This window comes from Nycticebus coucang, chromosome 24 (genome assembly GCF_027406575.1).
Source record: "Nycticebus coucang isolate mNycCou1 chromosome 24, mNycCou1.pri, whole genome shotgun sequence".
NCBI lineage: Eukaryota > Metazoa > Chordata > Mammalia > Primates > Lorisidae > Nycticebus > Nycticebus coucang.
In genome coordinates this window covers 29731177-29752047 of record NC_069803.1, presented here as the reverse complement: position 1 = coordinate 29752047, position 20871 = coordinate 29731177, and the positions used below count along the sequence as shown (strand labels likewise).

General features: G+C 38.3%; 1 protein-coding gene across 1 annotated transcript; it reads left to right on the top strand.

Moving 5' to 3' along the window:
* The first annotated feature begins 6339 nt into the window (after nucleotides 1-6339).
* Nucleotides 6340-9979, top strand: DEFB130B (defensin beta 130B). The gene is made up of 2 exons (XM_053578316.1): nucleotides 6340-6397; nucleotides 9798-9979. The coding sequence occupies exons 1-2, from the start codon at nucleotides 6340-6342 to the stop codon at nucleotides 9977-9979; spliced, it is 240 nt and encodes a 79-aa protein (XP_053434291.1).
* The last annotated feature ends 10892 nt before the right edge of the window (nucleotides 9980-20871 follow it).

The following is a 20871-nucleotide window of genomic DNA, read 5'->3' as shown; positions in this document are numbered from 1 at the left end:
AAAACTAGGGAAAGCATCCAAAGGAAAGTTTTTTGTATTTGAGAACATTAGAACATACATACTGAACACTTCTGGCTTTACAACCAGCTTCTATTTTTCCCTTGTCAATTAAAATAAATAAATATTGGCTGGGCGTGGTGGCTCACGCCTGTAGTCCCAGCGCTGTGGGAGGCCGAGGTGGGTGGATTGCCTGAGCTCAGAGGTTCAAAACCCATATGAGCAGCAGTCAGCCAGAGTAAGACCCCATCTCTACTAACAACATCAAAAACAGCCAGCAGCGCAGGAGAAAGAAGAAAATCAACAAAAAAGGAGTATTTCAAACAAACATGAACAAGCACACTGAAATTAAAAATAAATAAATAAATAAATATTAATTTCAAATATTCCCAGATACCATTTGTTTGTGACTCATTTGCAGTTTCAAAAAGTATCTTTAAAAGTGAGAACCCGTATTTATTGATTTATTGATCTTTAATTTGGCTACAAATTCTTTTTTAAATTTTTAAAAATTGTTTGGGATTCATTAAGGGTACAAAGAATTAGCTTACACTGATCGCGTTTGTTACATAAAGTCCCTCTTATAATTGTGTCCCGCCCCTAAGAGGTGTGCATACACCCTGATCCCTCCTCCCCCTCCCACTTCCCCTCTCCCCGCTCCCTCATTCCCCTACCCTCCACCATATATTAGCTCATCTGCTATCTTCATATTAGAATTGAGTACATTGGATTCTTGCTTGTCCATTCTTGGGATGCTTTACTAAGGACGTGTTCCACCTCCGTCCGGGTTAATACAAAAGATGTAAAGTCTCCATCCTTTTTAGTGGCTGAATAGTATTCCATGGTATACATATACCCCCTGGTTTGGTGAGCATTTAGGCTGTTTGCACATTTTGGAGATTGTAAATTGAGTTGCAATAAACAATCTAGTGCAAATGTCCTCATGATAAAAGGTAGATGCCTAGTAATGGGATTGCAGGATCAAATGGGAGATCTAATTTGAGTTCTTTGAGGATTCTCCATACCTGCTTCCAAAAATTGTATTAGTTTGCAGTCCCAGCAGCAGTGTAAAATTTTCCCTTCTCTCCACATCCACACCAGCATCTGCAGCTTTGAGTCTCTGGGATGTGAGCCATTCTCACTGGGGTTAGGTGATATCTCAGGATAGTTTTGACTTGCATTTCTCTGATGTTTAGGGATAATGAGCATGTTTTCAAATGTTTGTTAGCCATTTGTTTGTCTTCTTTAGAAAAGGTTCTATTCAGGTCTGTCACCCAATGATATATGGTATTGTTGGGTCATTTTTTGTTGATTAATTTGAGTTCTCTATAGATCCTAGTTGTCAAGTTTTTATCCAATTCATAATATGCAAATATAGTTTCCCATTCTGAAAGTTGTCTGTTTGCTTTGGTTGTTGTTTCCTTAGCTATACAGAAGCTTTTCATTTTAATTAAGTCCCATGTGTTTATTATTGTTGTTGTTCCAATTGCCACGGAAATTTTCTTCACAAAATCTTTCCTCAGGCCAATATCTTCAAGTGTTTTCCCCATACTTTCCTCGAGGATTTCTATTGTTTCATGCCTTAGGTTTAAATCTTCTATCCATCTTGAATCAATTTTTGTAAGTCAGCGGTTCTCAACCTGTTGATTGCAACCCCTTTGTAACAATGGAAATACATGGCGGCATTAGGAAGGTTGAGAACCACTGTTGTAAGTGGTGAGAGGGGCAGGTCCCGTTTCTGTCTTTTACACATGATTATCTAGTTCTCCCAGCACCTTTTATTAAATAGGGATTCTTTTCCCCACCGTATGTTCTTGTTTGGTTTATCAAAGATCAGGTGGCTATAAGAGGTTAGTTTCATCTCATGGTTTTCTATTTGGCTCCAAATGTCAATGTCTCTATTTTTATGCTGATATCATGCTGTTTTGATCACTACGACCTTGTCGTATAGCTGAAAGGCTGGTAGGGTGATACCCCCAGCTTTTTGTTCATGACTAAGAATTACTTTGGCTATACAAGGTTTTTTCTGGTTCCACAGAAAATGAAGAATTGTTTTTTCCAAATGTTGAAAGTATAATGATGGTTTTTTGTTTGTTTGTTTGTTTGTTTAGAGACAGAGTCTCACTTTGTCACCCTCAATAGAGTGCCAGGGCATTACAGCTCACAGGAACCTTCAGCTCTTGGGATTAGGCGATTCTCTTGCCTCAGCCTCCCCAGTAGCTGGGACTATAGGCACCCACCACAACGCCCGGCTATTTTTTTGTTGCAGTTTGGCTGGGGCCAGGTTCAAACCCGCCACCCTCGGTATATGGGGCTGGCGCCCTAACCAATGAGCCACTAGGTGACACCCTGATGATGGTATTTTAATGGGGATTGCATTGAATCTGTAGATTGCTTTGGGTGATGTCATCAAATTTGGTATGTTTTAGACAACTATGTTTTCAAACATGCTTTCTGCCTTTTTATCTTTCTCCTTCCTTCTTGGAATTTCCATTATACATATGTTGGTGTCTTGATGTTGTCCCACAGGTCTGTTAGACTCCATTTATTGCTCTTCATTTTCCCCTGTTTTTCAAACTGAATAATTTCAATTGGCCTGTCTTCAACTCCATCCATTCTTTCTGTGACTGCTAAAATTTGCTAGTGATCCCTCTAGCTATTTTGTTTTTGCACTCCAGAATTTTTATTTGTATTTTTTATTTTAAAAATCTCTTTATTGATATTCTCTATTTTGTGAGATGTCATTCTCATGTTTTCCTTTAGTTATTTAGGTATGGTTTCCTTTAGTTATTTGAATATATTTAGAATAGTTGATTAAAGTGTTTGTCTAGTAAGGCCAATGTCTGTGCATCCTAAAAAAAAATAATTTTTATTGACTGAACATATTTTTTGCATGTGCCATACTTTCTTGTTTCTTTAACATGTCTCATAATTTTTTGTTGAACACCAAACATTTTAAATATTGTAATGTGGCAAGTCCAGAAATAGGCCTATTTCTCCTTTCCATGCTATTCTGCCTGTTATAGTTGTTTGTTTGTTTAGTGACTTTTCTGAATTAAGTTCATATTTTTCATTCTTTGTCATCTATGGTCATGCTTAGAGGTCAGCTAAAGATTTGTTGTTTGTTTGAGACACAGTCTCATTTTGTCACCCTTGGTAGAGTGCTATGGTGACAGCTCAGAGCAACCTCAAACTCTTGGGTTCAAGTGACCCTCTTGTCTCAGCCTCCCGAGGAGCTGGGACTACAAGCACCTCCACAAAACCTACCTGTTTTTAGAGATGGGGTCTTGCTCTTGCTCAGGCTGGTCTCAAACTCCTGAACTCAAGCAATCCACCTGCCTCGGCCTCCCAGAGTGTTAGGCTTATCGGCATGAGCTGTTGCACCCAGCCCATCAGCTAACAATTTAACACAGATTTCTTTATGTGTTTGAAATTGAAAATCTCCTGCTCTCTGTAGAGAGGCTCTATGTGTGTTTTAAGCCATGCCTTTAACACTCAGCTTGGCAGTTTACAACTCTGCCTTGGCCTACACATTCTGTTTGGGCAGAACCTCAATGTGGGAGATTCTCAAGTCTTTCCTAAGCATGAATAAGGTACATGCAATGCCTTGTAAATTCTCAGAAATATGTTAAAGGTTTTCAAAGCCCTAATTCCCCCCAAAACATTTCATTCCCAGTGGTTTATCCCAAGTAGTTTTATTTAGTCTGATTGTTTTCCTCAACTGTTACACATTACTTCAGACAACAGCATCTATAATATTTACCTGTAAATGTTTTCTTTAAAAAAAGAAAAACCCTCATTTACTGCCTTAGCCCTAGGTGAGTTCCAGGATGATAAGGAAAACAAGCCTTCTGAGCCTTCTTCCAGGGAAGCAACACATAGGTTAATTTTCAATACATGAAGTTCATTCTGTTCTATATGGTACTGGTAGTGGAAATATAGGCAGCTACTCTCAAGGCTGTTGCTAACCTGTGGAGTGAAGGATGGAACAAGGGTAAGTTAAAAATAAAAAATCTTGTTGTTCCTACTGATACCAACTATTTTTCTCGAATATGCATTCCGCAGTTGCTGAAATCTTTTGGTTAGTTTCTAGAGTGCTGAAAAAAATTTTTTTTAAAAAGACTTATTTGTTCTCAGATTTTTAGTAGATTTTCAAAATGGAATTGTGGAATTCTTTACTACATTTCTGCTGAAGTCACGACACCACAATTTTTTTTATTATGTTATTTGTACTACACAATTTATTTATTATGTTATTATTATTACTTATTAATCATAACAATCCCAATATTGATAATAAAGGACAAGAATATTCCAATAATTTTAGTCCAGATGTAATAGGTAAAACAACATAAAATTGACTTTTTTTTTTTTTGACACAGAGTCTCACCATGTCGCCCTCAGTAGAGGGCTGTGACATCACAGCTCACAGCAACTTCAAACTCTTGGGCTTAAGCGTTTCTCTTGTCTCAGCCTCCCAAGTAGCTGGGACTACAGGCATCCATCACAATGCCCCGCTATCCTTTCATTGCAGTTGTTCAGCTGGCCCTGGCCAGGTTCAAACCCGCCACCCTCAGTGTATGTGGCTGGTGCCGCAACCACTGGGCTATGGGTGGCGTGCCTAAAATTAACATTTTTGAAATTGAAAAAAAATTAAGCTGTGTCACACTGCATTTTCCAAAAATGCATTTCCCAAAACTGTAGTATTAATACTATCCCACAAGCTCTTCTTACCATGAGACATTGATGCTCTTCTACTGAGATGTGAGGTCTATGTTTCTTTTATTTGATATTAAGCAAATTTTTGTAACTATGTTGACTAACAAATATAGTACAGGTGATGCTGCCTTACTTCTTAGGTGATATGGCATCTGTTTGTATGTCCCTCTTTAGAATCAGTAGTTGAAAAGACTTTACTTAGCACCTTTGTCAAAATCATTGACCAAATATGGGATTATCTTCTCCTTGACTCTGTTATGTTCCATCTCTCTCTCCTTATCCCAGTACCACAATGTCTCGATTACTATAGCTTTATCTTTAAATAAGGTAGTCTAAATTCTCCCACTTTGTTCTACTTTTTGAACATTGTTTTCAATACTGCTCTTTTTGCAACTTTTATGCAAGACTAAAATTATTTTGGCACACATTTTAAAACATTAGTAAAAGTGTAAAATCATGATAAATGCTCAAATATATCAATTAACAAATGTAAAAGTGATCAAAAGTAGTCAAATAGAAGATATATAAAAGTGTATATTATTTTCCAAAAAAGGATGAAATCACCCTGCCATATACAAAATTTTACAAATTGAAAAATATATACAGGTGCCGGGCATTGTGGCAGGTACCTGTAGTTCCAGCTACTTGGGAGGCTAAGGCTAGAGAATCACTTAAGCCCAAGAGTTTGAGATTGCTGTGAGCTGTGACACCACAACACTCTACCAAGGTCAACAAAGTGAGACTCTGTCTCAAAAAAAAAAAAAGATATATATATTGATATGTATATATATGTATTTATATATATATATATCAATTCAGGGAAATGCACCATTAAACTATTAATCAGTAGGTAAATTAATTTTAGGTAAATTGAATTATGGTCAATTATTTCTTGGTGAAAGGCATGCTCTTAGGCTTTCAATACTTTGTTGCTATATGGTGGGATGGGGGTAAAAGGGTAAAGAATTTCTTTAACAGAGTCTCTGAATAAGACATGGTTATTGAGGAAATAATGTGCATTTTACACTGTCTTTGATCTTTTAACTCTCCTGATCTCACTACCCTTGTTATGTGAGATGATTATACACAGAGTCAATGACAGATGAGAAAAGATTAGTTTTCAATGTGAACTAACAGCATCCACCTTCCAGATGCTATTAAGCGTCCTACAGACGTGACAGTTGCCTCCTTCTGAGGAATAATTTAATGGGAAATACTCTTTTATAAGTGGATCTTAGAATATTCTCTTGTCCCTATGATGAAAAAGGGTATATTGTGAAAGCATTCCCTTGTAAGTCAGAGAACTTTGAGTATTAGGATTTCCTATAGTCACTTGACCTCATGTTCAAACCCCTCAAAAGAAGATAGGCTAAAAGTATTAACCTCTGGTGAAACTGAGAACCCATTAAAAAAAGGGAGATAGACATCTGGTTTCCTATAATGAAGTTAATTTGTCACCAAATTGAAAGACTCCATGGTTTGGAAATATTCCAATGGAAGCTGTTTTATATCTTTATTTGTTAAGCTTCACTTACCAAGAGGAACCTCAGTCCCACGGAAGTAAATAAAAGGCCCTGTGTTTTACTACTTCTGACCACTGATCTCTCTACTGGACACTCAACCATGAGACTCCATTCCCTTCTTTCTGTTTTTCTCCTCTTTGTGACTATAATATCAGAAGGTAAGATGGGGGATAATTGTGGAGGTAGATTTCTTGGGAGGCCTATGAGCCCATTCCTCTCACTTAGACTGTGGCCATCCTGAGATCCCAATACACATCCTTAGGGATTCACAAGTCCAATATGAGCATCTCCTGCAGAACTGATGAAGACAAAATCGAGCAGGAGGACTGCAGTTCCAAAGACAGAAAATGGCACCTAAGACCTCCATAATTAGGAAATGGGGCCCAAAGAAAGAACTAGAGATACAGGGGCTTTGCAATGCAACTTACAGCTTAGTAAATAAAGCAAATAGCTATCAGTAGGACCCCACCCTGAGTTCAACTCAGTGCTGACATCTTATCTCCCCTTTCTGGAGAGTGGGCCCTACTGATCGCTATTTGCTTTACTGATAGCTATTCACATTTTTACTCATATGGATTGAGAAGGAAAATGGCATGGAGTCTATTGGTGAGTGATATTCCTAAAGAGGAAGTTAGATGAATCAGACAGATCTTAGCAGAAAAGGATTGTTATCAAGTTATAACAGAGCAATAGTAATTTGAGAAAAGAGGAATTTGGGAAAAGCATAAAACAGTGGCATGAAGAAGTTTCATTGGCAAAAGTTTAAACCAAAGAAAAGTAAAATAGGAGCATTTTAACAATCTTAGTTGTATCCTAAGGGTCCAGGATTCAGAGGTTTGCATATCAAAATGTAGAATTAAAGTGAAAAGGGAATATAGTCATGTTCAGATTGTTTCTTCCAGATCCTGGTAAGAGTAGATAAAATTCTTTTCTCCACTGGTAATGGCATCATGTTATTATTCCTTGAAATAATGTCTGTGGTTGTTGAACATAGATTTCTCTGAGATTCCCATACATGCAATCCAATCTACTCAATTGTTTAATCGCTGCCCATCTATGAACATATTAGAATCTGCTTGACCTATGGTGGTCTTCTCCTCAAGTCCATCATTCTCATTTGGTTCTACTCTTTAGTCAGAAAACACAGGTGAAGTGAGACCCACTTGTGGTGACATGTAATGGAAAATTATATACTGTTAATAATTTAAAATTATCCATCAATTTAATGGTCAATTCTTTCATTGCAGATAATAGAACCCATTAATTCCACATAATATGATTTTACTAAGGTCATGTAGGTAGCAGCAACACTTTAGCCAGAACCAAGTGGGAATGCCCATAAAAATGGCAACCCTGATTTTTGTCAGACTTTTGCCTCAAAATCTCCTAATTAGATATTGAGGAAACTAAGGAGATTTTCTACCATATGTGACAACACAGATGAACCTGGAGGAAATTATGTTGGTGAAATAATCCAACCACAGAAGGTGAAAGCTACCTTGTTTCCCCGAAAATAAGACATCCTCCGAAAATAAGACCTACTTACAGGAAAGATAAGACGTCCCCTGAAAATAAGACCAAGCGCATCTTTGGGAGCACTTCTTAAAATAAGACACTGTCTTATTTTCGGGAAAACAGGGTACATGATTCCTCTTATGCAAAGTGCCCAAAATAATCAAAGTCACAGGAACACACTAGAATGGTTGTTGCCAGGGACTAGTGGGAGGAAGAAGTGGGAAGCTGCTATGAATGGGCGCTAAGTTTCAGTTGTAGGAAATGAGTAAATTCTAGAGATCATTGCAGGTACAACGTTGTATCTGCAGCACTTACAAATTTGTTATAAGGTCTATGGCGATCTTGTCTGATCTCGGAAGCTAAGCAGAGTCCGGCCTGGTTAGCACTTGGATGAGAGACAAATTTGTTACAAGGACAGACCATACATTAAATGTTATCACAGTAAGATACAGGGGAAGAACACAAGGTTATTTGAGGTTGGAAGCAGAGTTAGTCTCCCCACAAATCCAACAAGACTCTTCCAAAGGCCTGCCTTTCCAGTCACGACATCTCCTTCCTCAAGAGCAGGCAAGATCAGCCTTCCTTTGTTCTTCCCAAGCCAATTATAACTCAAGGATGGATTTTTAAAAGGTCCAATAGTTCTGTGCAGAAAGAAATCACTTTCAAAAACCCAGGTCTCTTACGATCAGAGGATATTAAAGCCTCATGAAAAGATCAGGATGCCTAACTTTTGCATATTGAGATATTCTTGGACATATTATGAAATTAGATCAAGAATATACTTTGGGTAAAAAAAAAAACAGAAATATTTTTGTTAACAGTGGTATGTTTTTTGGTACTAGATGGTTAACTGCTGAGCTATCTGCATAATTTAATACTAGTAAAATCCTCAAAATTCTGATTTTAATCACTGCTATGACACTTGGGGGCTTGGAATCTATCAGTTGTTAGTAATCAATCTGATAATCTTAGAATCGTTTTTTAATTTCAGAATATTACATGGATACACATTTTGGATACTTAATTTGCTCTGGTACATTTTAAGTCAAAGTTACAAGTGTGGGGCGGCACCCGGGGCTCAGAGGGGTAGGGTGCCGGCCCCATATGCCGGAGGTGGCGGGTCCAAGCCCTGCCCTGGCCAAAAGCTGCAAAAGAATAAAAATAAAAACAAAGTTATAAGTGTGCCCTTTACCCAGAGCGTGTTCATTGTACTAAACCCTTTCTCTCCCCCAACTTACTTGATTTTCATTGAGTTTTGCTTGTATGTGCATGTAAGTGTTGATCCGCTAGGTTCCAATTTAGTACTGAGTGCATACAGTGTTTGTTTTTCCATTCTTGTGATACTTCACTTAGAAGAATTGTCTGCAGTTCCAACCAGCTCATTAGGAAAGATACTAGCACACCATCTTTGTAAAGGCTGAGTAGTATTCCATGGTGTACATACACTGCATTTTATTGATTGTATTGGTGTACCTACCCTGTATTGACAGCACTGGGTTGTTTCCACATCTTTGGAGTTGTGGGCTGTGCTGCTCTAAACAATTTAAATATTTGAGTGCAAGTGTCATTTTGATAAAATGTCCTTTCCTTTGGTTAAAACCTAGTAGTGGGATTGTACTTCTGGGCATGTGCAGGGACTCACACTTGTAATCCTAGCACTCTGGGAGACGGATTACCTGAACTCATGTTTGGAGACCAGCCTGAGCAAGAGCTAGATCCCATCTCTAAAAATAGCCAGGCGTTGTGTCGGCACCTGTAGTTCCAGCTACATGGGAGTCTGAGGCAAGAAGATCACTTGAGCCCAAGAGTTTGAGGTTGCTGTGAGCTGTGACGCCATGGCACGCTACCCAAAGCAACGAAGTAAGACTGTGTCTCAAAAAAAAGATAAAAAGGCACTACTTTTTTCTAAGTGTCTGATCCTCTCATACGGGTAATAGAATCTGTCCTAGCCCACAGCCATCCTTCTGGGAGCTTATTGCTTTATATATATTTCAAATAATTTGATGGTGAATTAATGATGTTGTCTAATCTCTTCCTATACAGGAAAGACTGGTGTCATTCCAGGGCAAAAACAGTGTATTGCTTTAAAAGGAATATGTAAAGATGGCAGCTGTACCTCCACGGATGATACAATTGGTGTGTGTAATAAGCAAAAAAAATGCTGTAGAAAGTGGTGGATACTCTATCCTTATCCAACACCGATTCCCAAAGGAAAATCTCCTTAAATGGGAAGCAAACTATAAGCACTTTGAACTCCAGAATGGATGGATACGTTTTTCAGACTCCTGTTTAACCCAGTTTATTCTTCTCCCTTGACTGGAAATAAATGTTGCTTTCATCCCTCATGTGCTGATCCTTGCGGCATTTCTTCTTGTTACACAGGCCAGCCTCTTAGGAGCTACAAGAATAAACTAAATCATAGACGAATTTCATACCCTAGAGATGTTTATACAAAACATGATTTCCTAAGAAAAAATGATAAAGTTAAAAAGTTTAAATGAGACTCTGAAATACTTTTTTCCATTCTTGAGATACTTTACTAAGAAGAATATATTCTAGCTCCATCCAGGTCATGGTAAAAGATGTGAAGTCTCCATCTTTTTTACAGCTGCATAGTATTCCATGGTGTATAGACACCTCGATTTGTTAATCTATTCATGGGTCGATGGGCATTTTGGCTGGTTCCATGTCTTGGCAATTATGAATTGGGCTGCAATAAACAATGTGTATGATGCAATGGGACATTTCAAAACTATTAAGAAAAGAATATAATTGTGATGGCTCTTTTAATAAAAAAAAAAAGAGTATGAAGTAGCAGTAAGTGGTGTAAGAATCATTCTATGATTCTTTGGAATATCAACCCTCTTCTTTATCTGGTTATGGAAAAAAAGGCCTTTTTCTTACTAATAGAAACTTACTTGGGGAAAATGGATTAAAGTCTGTTAACCATGTAGCCTTGTTAACACCGCACCTGAGAACTAGGCAACTCCTTACCCCCGTGATTCCAACGCCAAATTAAAACAGGTCTCTCTTCCACAGCTCCCGGCTCCTGGAGAAGATCTGCTTTCTACAAGTGAGATCGCCCAGGAGCAAGAGAGTGGAGGAGCTAACTTAGCATGCCCAATTGTTTCCAAATTAACCAGTAGATACTTGACTTTCTGGGGCTAAGACAATCAAAGGACAAGAAAACCTCGATGAACTGTGGAATCACTTCAAACAGCTTAATATGTATGTTTCTGAAGTCTTGAAGGAGAGGGAGTAGGGAAGAAGGGAAGAAAATGTATTGGAAGAAATAGTGTCTAAAACAATCCAAATATAACTTTAAAATTAAAAAAATGCACACATTGGGCGGCACCTGTGGCTCAGTGAGCAGGGTGCCATATACCAAGGGTGGCGGGTTCAAACCCAGCCCTGGCCAAAATGTAACAAAAAAATAGCCGGGCGTTGTGGCGGGCGCCTGTAGTCCCAGCTGCTCGGGAGGCTGAGGCAAGAGAATCGCCTAAGCCCAGGAGTTGGAGGTTGCTGTGAGCTGTGTGAGGCCACGGCACTCTACCGAGGGCAATAAAGTGAAACTCTGTCTCTACAAAAAAAAAAAAAAATGCACACATCTAATGAACTTGAAGCAGAAAAATCATGGAGAAAACTACACAAGGTCACATCTCACATATTTCTGTAAGGTTTTTGTACTTCATGTAAAGGACTATAGTACCTAAGAATAGACTGTGATAAATTAAATTAAAAAATAAATAAGTAAACAACCCAGCATTCAGAATCTGAATACCCCAGAACTTGAACAACTTGGAATCTGAATGAAAAATTCGAGTAAATTTTGACCAAAATCCGACACTGATTTGGAATCTGAATGCCTGGCACATTGATAGTGAGTGAGTGTGCTTCTGTTTCCCCAGCACTTGAGCCTCCCCTATGCTTTGCGATTCAGTTCATTGTCAGAAGCTGTAGTAAAAGCAACTGTGTGATTTTCACTGCTAACTTTATGCTTTTGTACCTGTTTTCTGGTGTTTTTTTTTTTTAAATATAATAACAACTAAGTGGATTTGCATGGGTCCTAAAAAGTATAGCGAGAAGAGTAAGAGGAAAGCTGTTAGAGCTACAGTTGAAGTTAAGAAAGATCTCACGGCTAAGTGTGACAGTGGTACACACGTGGCTGGTCTTGCTACTAGGTTCAGGATGCCTGAATCGGCTGTTTGATTTTGAAAAATAAAGAAGCTATCAAAGCAGGTGATGTGGTGAAAGGGATTACAACGCTGATCTCCAGGAGATGGAAAAGTATGGAAGATATGGGAAAACGCCTCTTAGTTTGAATTAATGAAAAACAGCTGGCTGGTGAAGTGATTCTGAAACGATAATGGTGAGAAAGCCAAGGTTGTCTATGATGATGTAATGACAGGCAAGCCTGATACTAGTGCTGAAAAGAAGGAGTCCAGAGCCAGGAGGGGGGGTTCAAGAACTTTAAGAAAAGGACTGGGATCCAGTGTTGTTATCCTGGGAGAGGCTGCCAGTTCTAATTCAGAAGCAGCAGAAAAGTTTGTAAAGGAGTTTAAGGTCTTAATACTCTTAATTTTATTAATTTACATTTTTATTCAGATATTATTGTTTGTTAATATTTTGCCTTAAAACCCAATATATTTAGTGTTAAAACCATTTTGAAAAATTGAGTTTGTGGGACTCATGAACAGGTTTATCCAGTGTCTATTATTTTAAAGGGGAAAAATTGTCTTGGAACTGGAACAATCTGGAACTCTAATGGGGTTCTAGAATGGATTAAGTTCAGATTCTAAGGTATCACTGTACTATGAACACCAACATAGTCATGAAAATAGCACAACAAAGAGTTATATACCCCAAAAAAGAGAACAGTATCAAATCATCAAGACTACCTAATAAAAGAAAAAAGGAAACAAAGAACAAATAAGAAAGATAACTGAACAAGAGGTCCCCAGAGCTCATCCACCTATAGAACACTGATTTGGCAACCATCTATAGACAAAAATGCCTTATTTTTTTTTTTGAGACAGAGTCTCACTTTGTCACCCTCTGTAGAGTGATGTTGCATCATAGCTCACAGCAACCTCAAATTCTCGGGCTGAAGCGATTGCTTGTCTCAGCCTCCCAAGTAGCTGGGACTATAGGTGCCCACCACAACACCTGGCTATTTTTGTTGTTGTTTGTTTAGCAGGCCCAGGCTGGGTTCGAACCCCCAGCCCTGGTGCATGTGGCTAGTGCCCTAACCACTGAGATACGGCCACCCCACCAAAAATGCCTTTTTGTGAGAACTTTAAGACCTACTCAGGAGGTTATGACTTCCCACTTATGAGCCTAAGACCAAGGAAAGCTTCTTTGAAAAGGCAGGTTCATTCCTTGGTAGCTAGTCAGACAATCACAAACTCGACTGTGAATACCCACTTTCAGCCCTGCTTACACATGGTCCCAGATGCAGCCCCATATGTCCAGGAACCATGGAGGAACCACACTTTTCCAGGCCCCCAGTAATAGGTCCACCAACCGCAAACTTATTTATGGACTAAAGACAACCACAACTGCTCACGGAGCAGGTCCCAACCAGCTCACCCAGATGGCTGGCTCTAGACCTGCTGGCCTGTGGACCAGGAGGTAGACCCAGCTATTCACCCACAAATGCAGTTCCAGATTCACATGATCATGGACCTGATAGTCCCACACAAAAATCCCAGCAGTAGACCTACCCTATGATAGGTAATATCTTCTCTGCATGGAGATTTTAACAGTGTAATGAACTTGAGGTTAATATTGGTCATCCTATCAGTCTTGTGCACAGGTGGGATAAGGAGGAGTAGGTTGTTCAGCAGATTCTTCGGTAAGATATGTGATGGAATGCCAGTTATCTTCTCTGGTGTGAGGCCTCGTGGTTATCTCATAGTTGCAAGGAGGTGCCACCATTTCTGAAAAATAACTCAAAAGGGAATAGGTCAGTGAAACAGAAAGTTACAAAGTTCTGGTCAGCACATCTTACTGGTCCGGGAACTTGATACATAAGAGAACTGCAACCAGGCATTTTTTTTCATGAAGCTGGTTATACAACTAGACAAGAGAAAGAAATGAAAGGCATTCCAATGAAAAAGAAAGAAGTGAAATTGTTGCTCTTTGCTGACAACATGACCTTATAAAACCTTAAAATTTCCACCAACAAACCAATAGAACTAATAAATGAATACAGTAAAGTTTCAGGATACAAAATCAACACACAAAAATTGAGAGCATTCCTATCTAGTAAGAACCACCATTATGAAAAAATAAATCAAGAGAGCAATCCCATTTACAATAGCCACCAAAAAGAAAAACACTTAGGAATAAAATTAACCAAGGAGGTGAGAGATCTATACACTGAAAACCATAAAATGTTAATGACAAAAGTTGAAAGAGACATAAATAAATGAAAAGATGGCTTTTGTTCATAAGTTGGAGGAATTAATATTGTTAAAATGTCCATACGACACAAAGCTATTTACAAATTCTATGCAACTCTACCAAAATTTCAGTGTCATTTTTCACAGAAATAGAAAAATACCTATCCTAAAATTCATATGGAACTACAAAAATTATCACAGAGCCAATGTAATCTTGAGCAAAAAGAACCAAGTTGAAGATACCACACTATCTGATTTTAAACTAAACTACAAAACTATAGTAACCAAAATAGCATGGTACTGGCATAAAAATAAACTCATAGACCAATGGAAGAGAATAGAGGGTCCAGAAATTGACACATGCAAATATAGTCAATTGATTTTTGACAAAGGTGCCATGTATACACATTGGAAAAAGAAAAGCCTCTTCAATAACGGTATTGGGAAGATGGAATATCTACCTACAGAAGAACAAAATTGAACCCTTATCCCACACTATATACAAAATCAACTCAAAATAACCTAAATACTTAACCATAAAACCTGAAACTACTAAAAGAAAACATAGGGGGAAAACCACATTACATTGGCTAGATAATTTTTTATAGTAGATATCCGACTCCAAAAACACAGACAATAAAAGGAAAAAATAAACAAATGAGATAATAAAAATAAAATATTTCTGCACACAAAAGGAAACAATTAACAAAGTGAAAAGAAAACCTACAAACTGGGATAAAATATTTGTAAGCCATACATCTGATAAAGGGTTAATAGCCAAAATACATAAGGAACCCAGACAGCTCTATAGAAAGAAAGCAAATAATACAAATTTTAAAATGAGCAAGGAACCTGGATAGAAATTTCTCAAAAGAGGACATGGCCAATGGATGCATGGGAAAATGCTCAAGATCATTAATCACTAGGGAAGTGGAAATTAAAACCACAATGAGATAGCACCCACACCTGTCAGAATGGCTAATATCAAAAAGATGAAAGATAACAAGTATTGGAGAAGATGTGGAAGAGCAAGAAGACAATGTGTGGTACAAAAAAAAGAGAAGACAAGAGCAAAAAAAAAAAAAAGAAAGGTTGAAGAAATATTCAGTGACCAAATGAGGCAGGGCACCATATGCCTTGTAAGGAGACTGAATTTTATTCTATGTACAGTACAAAAACATATATACACATTTTCAATAAGGAAATAATGTGACAATTTAAATGTTTTTAAAGTAAATTTATTTCATGTTAATATGAGGTGCCAAGAACTAGGTCAAAATTTTTGGTTTTGTTAGGTAGAGTCCCTCTTGTGGTTATGTCCCACATACAAAAGGTGAGCCAAACACCCCTACCCTGTGTCGATTCAGTGAGAGCACCTCAAGTCCTACCTCCTCCCCCTTCCTCTGAAAAGGAAGGAATTTTCCCCAACACATTCTGTGAAGCAAACATCACCCTGATACCAAAACCAGGAAAAGACTCAACTAAAAAGGAGAACTTCAGACCAATTTCACTAATGAATATAGATGCAAAAATTCTCATTAAAATCCTAGCCAATAAATTACAGCTACACATTAAAAAAATTATACTTCATGATCAAGTAAGTTTCATCCCAGGAATGCAAGGCTGGTTTAACATATGCAAATCCATAAATGTAATTCACCATATCAACAGAAGCAAAAACAAAAACCATAGACCCTCTCAATAGATGCAGAAAAAAGCATTTATTAAAATTCGACATCCTTTTCTAACAAGAACACTTAAGAATAAGGGCATAGATGGCACCTTTCTTAATCTGATCGAAGCTATCTACAACAAACCCACAGCTAATATCATACTGAATGGAGTAAAACCAAAAGCTTTCCCACTTAGAACTGGAACCAGACAAGGATGTCCTTTATCACCACTACTATTCAACATAGTGCTGGAAGTTCTAGCCAATGCAATCAGGCAAGAGAAGGAAATAAGGGCATCCAAATGGGGGCAGAGGAGGTCAAACTCTCTCTCTTTGCAAATATGATCTTATATTTAGAGAATCTTGAAGACTCAACCACAAGACTCCTGGAAGTCATCAAAAAATACATTAATGTCTCAGGATATAAACTCAATGTCTACAAATCAGTAGCCTTTGTATATACCAACAACAGCCAAGTTGAGAAGCTAATCAAGGACACAATTCTCTTCACAGTAGCTTCAAAACAATGACATACTTTTTTTTTTGAGACAGAGTCTCACTTTGTTGCCCTCTGTAGAGTGTTGTGGCATCATAGCTCACAGCAACCTCAAACTCTGGGGCTCAAGTGATTCTCTTGCCTCCCTCCCAAGTAGCTGGGACTACAGGCACTCATCACAATGCCTGGCTATTTTTAGAGATGAGGTCTTGCTTTTGCTTAGGCTAGTTTCAAACACATGAGCTCAAGCAATCCACCCAAGGAGACCGTACTTGGCCTCCCAGAGTACTAGGATTACAGGCATGAGCCACCTCGCCCGGCCCAAATTTACACTTTTAAAACATTTCTCTGGGGCGGCACCTGTGGCTCAGTGAGTAGGGCGCTGGCCCCATATGCCGAGGGTGGCAGGTTCAAACTCAGCCCCGGCCAAACTGCAACAAAAAAATAGCCGGGTGTTGTGGTGGGCGCCTGTAGTCCCAGCTGCTTGGGAGGCTGAGGTAAGAGAATCGCGTTAGCCCAAGAGTTAGAGGTTGCTGTGAGCCGTGTGACGCCACGGCACTCTACCTGAGGGCGGTACAGTGAGACTCTGTCTCTACAAAAAAAAAAAAACATTTCTCTGGCTGCTAGACATGGAGTGGAATTTCCAAAGCTGTAGTAGAAGCAAAGAGTCAAATCAGAGGGCTGTTTCCAGGGAGACCAGCAACCTGGACAAAGGTGCGGTAACAGAGGTGGTGAGCAAAGGCTGGTTGTAAGGCTCACTTAAAAACAAATCTGAAATTGCTGAAGGATTATAATTATGAAGTGAGAGAAAGAGTGAATCAAAGATGACACCTAGGTTTTTTTTTTGTTTTTTTTGTAGAGACAGAGTCTCACTGTACCATCCTTGGGTAGAGTGCCATGACTTCACATGGCTCACAGTAACCTCCAGTTCCTGGGCTTAGGCAATTCTCTTGCCTCAGCCTCCCAAGCAGCTGGGACTACAGGCGCCCGCCACAACACCCGGCTATTTTTTGTTGCAGCTTGGCCGGGGCTGGGTTTGAACCTGCCACCCTTGGCATATGGGGCGGGTGCCCTACTCACTGAGCCACAGGGGCCGCCTAAGCATCTAAGTAACATAGAAGATCCCTTCACTGAGAGGGTGAGGCTAAGGGTAGTGTGAGTCTTTACAGGGGACATGGTGTGATCAAAAGTTCTGAAAAGCTTCTGTACAGCTAAGGAGACAATAACCAAAGCAAAGAGACAACCCACACAATGGGAAAGGATATTTGCATATTTTCAATCAGACAAAAGCTTGATAACCAGGATCTATAGAGAACTCAAATTAATCCACATGAAAAAAGCCAACAATCCCATATATCAATGGGCAAGAGACATGAACAGAACTTTCTCTAAAGACGACAGACGAATGGCTAACAAACACATGAAAAAATGTTCATCATCTCTATATATTAGAGAAATGCAAATCAAAACATCCCTGAGATATCATCTAACCCCAGTGAGAATGGCCCACATCATAAAATCTCAAAACTGCAGATGCTGGCGTGGATGTGGAGAGAAGGGAACACTTTTACACTGCTGGTGGGACTGCAAACTAGTACAACCTTTCTGGAAGGAAGTATGGAGAAACCTCAAAGCACTCAACCTAGACCTCCCATTCGATCCTGCAATCCCATTACTAGGTAGGCATCTACCCAGAAGGAAAAAAATCCTTTTATCATAAGGACACTTGTACTAGACTGTTTATTACAGCTCAATCTACAATCACCAAAATGTGGAAACAGCCTAAATGCCCACCAACCCAGGAATGGATTAACAAGCTGTGGTATATGTATACCATGGAATACTATTCAGCCATTAAAAAAAATGGAGACTTTACATCCTTCGTATTAACCTGGATGGACGTGGAAGACATTATTCTTAGTAAAGCATCACAAGAATGGAGAAGCATGAATCCTATGTACTCAATTTTGATATGAGGACAATTAATGACAATTAAGGTTATGGGGGGGAAGCAGAAAGAGGGACGGAGGGAGGGGAGTCGGGCCTTGGTGTGTGTCACACTTTATGGGGGCAAGACATGATTGCAAGAGGGACTTTACCTAACAATTGCAATCAGTGTAACTGGCTTATTGTACCCTCAATGAATCCCCAACAATAAAAAAAAAAAGAAAAAAAAAATAAAGTATAGCATTATCATAAAAAAAAAAAAAAAAGTTCTATTTGGGGCATATCAATTGGAGTTGCTCTTTAACCATCCAAAAGTGGATGTCAAGTAAGCAATCGAATGTTTTTTCTGAGACTTAAGGGAAAGGTCAGAGTAGAAGCTATTATTTCAATTGCACAGAGAGAGCAAGAGAGCTATCTTGTGCCAAAATGCTTTGAATTTGTCGCCTTGCACTATCTATGGATTTAATCTGAGCCACAGGTGCCGCCCCAGAAGTCGTTTTTAGAATAGGAGAGAAATCCCTTAAGACAATCTTGAAGTACTTAAATAATGGAAGGGTAAGCATATAAAATGCCCCCAAATAAAAGAATGATCACACACACATAAGTAAAGCTATGAGGTGAACCACGAGAACAAGAGAGAGAAATATTATGGGAAATACAGAAAGTAGTAATGAGCTTTTAAGTGATAGGATAATGCATTATATGTATTATCCTTAATAATCGTATCGGATTCCCAATTTTGGAATAAAAATATATTATTTAGAAATTAAAAATAAAATATATTGCACTTTACGGAGGGCAATAAAGTGAGAATCCGTCTCTACAAAAAAATATATATAATATATATTATTTAGGAATTAAAAAATATGTTATTTAGACAAGTGACTTAAAGATGACATTTCGTGTGAGGTTTGAATCCATTACACATGGTGTTTACCCTCTACCTTTCTGGCTGTAGTTATGACCTTGGCTTCACTGACTATCTTAAACAAAACTTTAAGAAAAATATATATACATGTAAAATAAGATCTTTTATGCCTCAGTTTCCCTACCTGTGCAATGGCGTACTTTTATTACGTATTAGGAATGTGAATGAGTTTCATACTTTGGTGGTTAGAGCCATCATTTTGCCCCCATATTTTAAGATAGTACATGATGATTAGCTTTTCAACAGCTGATGATTATCAACCTTTTTGAAACTAGTTTGCAATCATGATTTCATTATGATGGAGGAGACAAAGAGTTTGGTGGGTCTTTGCCATCGTTCTTTGAGATACCCCAAGAATAATAGTAACAATCTATCTGGAAAAGTTTTTCTTAGATTTGACTAAAAAGCATGGTCCATAATACTTAGTGCCCTGATAGTTTAAGCTCAGGAAGTAACCTAGTACATTCAAAATAAAAAACAAATTTTTAGGTTCAAACAAACCCGTTATTCTTACTTTCACTAATTATTACGTACTTTTAAAAACAATGTGCTTGATCACTTGCGAGTACGTACATATGTGTGCATGCGTGTCCGCGTGTCCACACACATACGCTCGCAGCCAATTGAGGGATCAGGTAGGAACACAGTAGGAGCCAATTTTGTTCAAGGATCAAGGAGGCAGCGACCTTTGTGGAATCGGATTGCCCATATCCAAGCATCAGCTGATAATCACTTCTTTCTATTTTGTATTATTAGGATCTCATTTTTTTTTTTTTGTAAAAACATCCACGATTTAGAAGTTGAAGGTGACTTGCCCCCACCCCCGCCGAGCCCCTGTGTTTGTAAGATTTTTATAACATAAAAGTGTGTTTCTGTGTTATGTTACCACGTTTTGATGTATATAGTGTCCAGATCCATTTCAAAATTTAATATTTATTAATAAAAAAATTATTTAAAAATATGTTATTTAAGAATTAAAAATAAATTATTTAGGAATAAAAAATATAGAATACAGGCATATATGTTTATTCTTATACAGAGAAAAAGTTGTTAGTGATCTAGCAAAAGTATAACCAATAGAAAGATGCGGGAAGCTGTCAGCACCTGTGGGGTGAGAAGTGATAAAAGATAGAGAAATGGAAATAGGATATACAGATTATTATTTTCCTGAGAGGAAAAGGGAAATGTTAGGGTACGAAAAATGTTAGGGTCAAAAGAAAAATAAATACCAGGAGGGTAATTTTGTGTTTTGTTTATAAAGTAAAGGGACTTAAAGATACTCATAGCTTAAAGGTAAGGAAATGACGAATTCAGAAAGATTTCAGGAATAAGAAGAAAAAGAGATAATTAATGCAGCAAGGACTCCAGAGCCTTCAATACTGCTTAGTACAGGGAAGGAAGGTAAAATACAAATGCCTGATTATGAATTATTTATTGAATATCTAGTGCCTTTCTGGAGAGGTATGTTCAATAAAACCCAATAATTCCTAGGTCAAATTTATGATCTAATGACAAATTACCTCCTTTCTTCTTCTGCTGTAACAACCTGTACTTGATAGTGATCTGAAAATCAGTGATCTGATTTTCTTCTCCGTGTCTTCTCAAGGATAAGCTTTTGTCAAAGCAGCTTATCTTTCTTTGCTGAGGTCCTATGCAATCTGCCGAAAAGC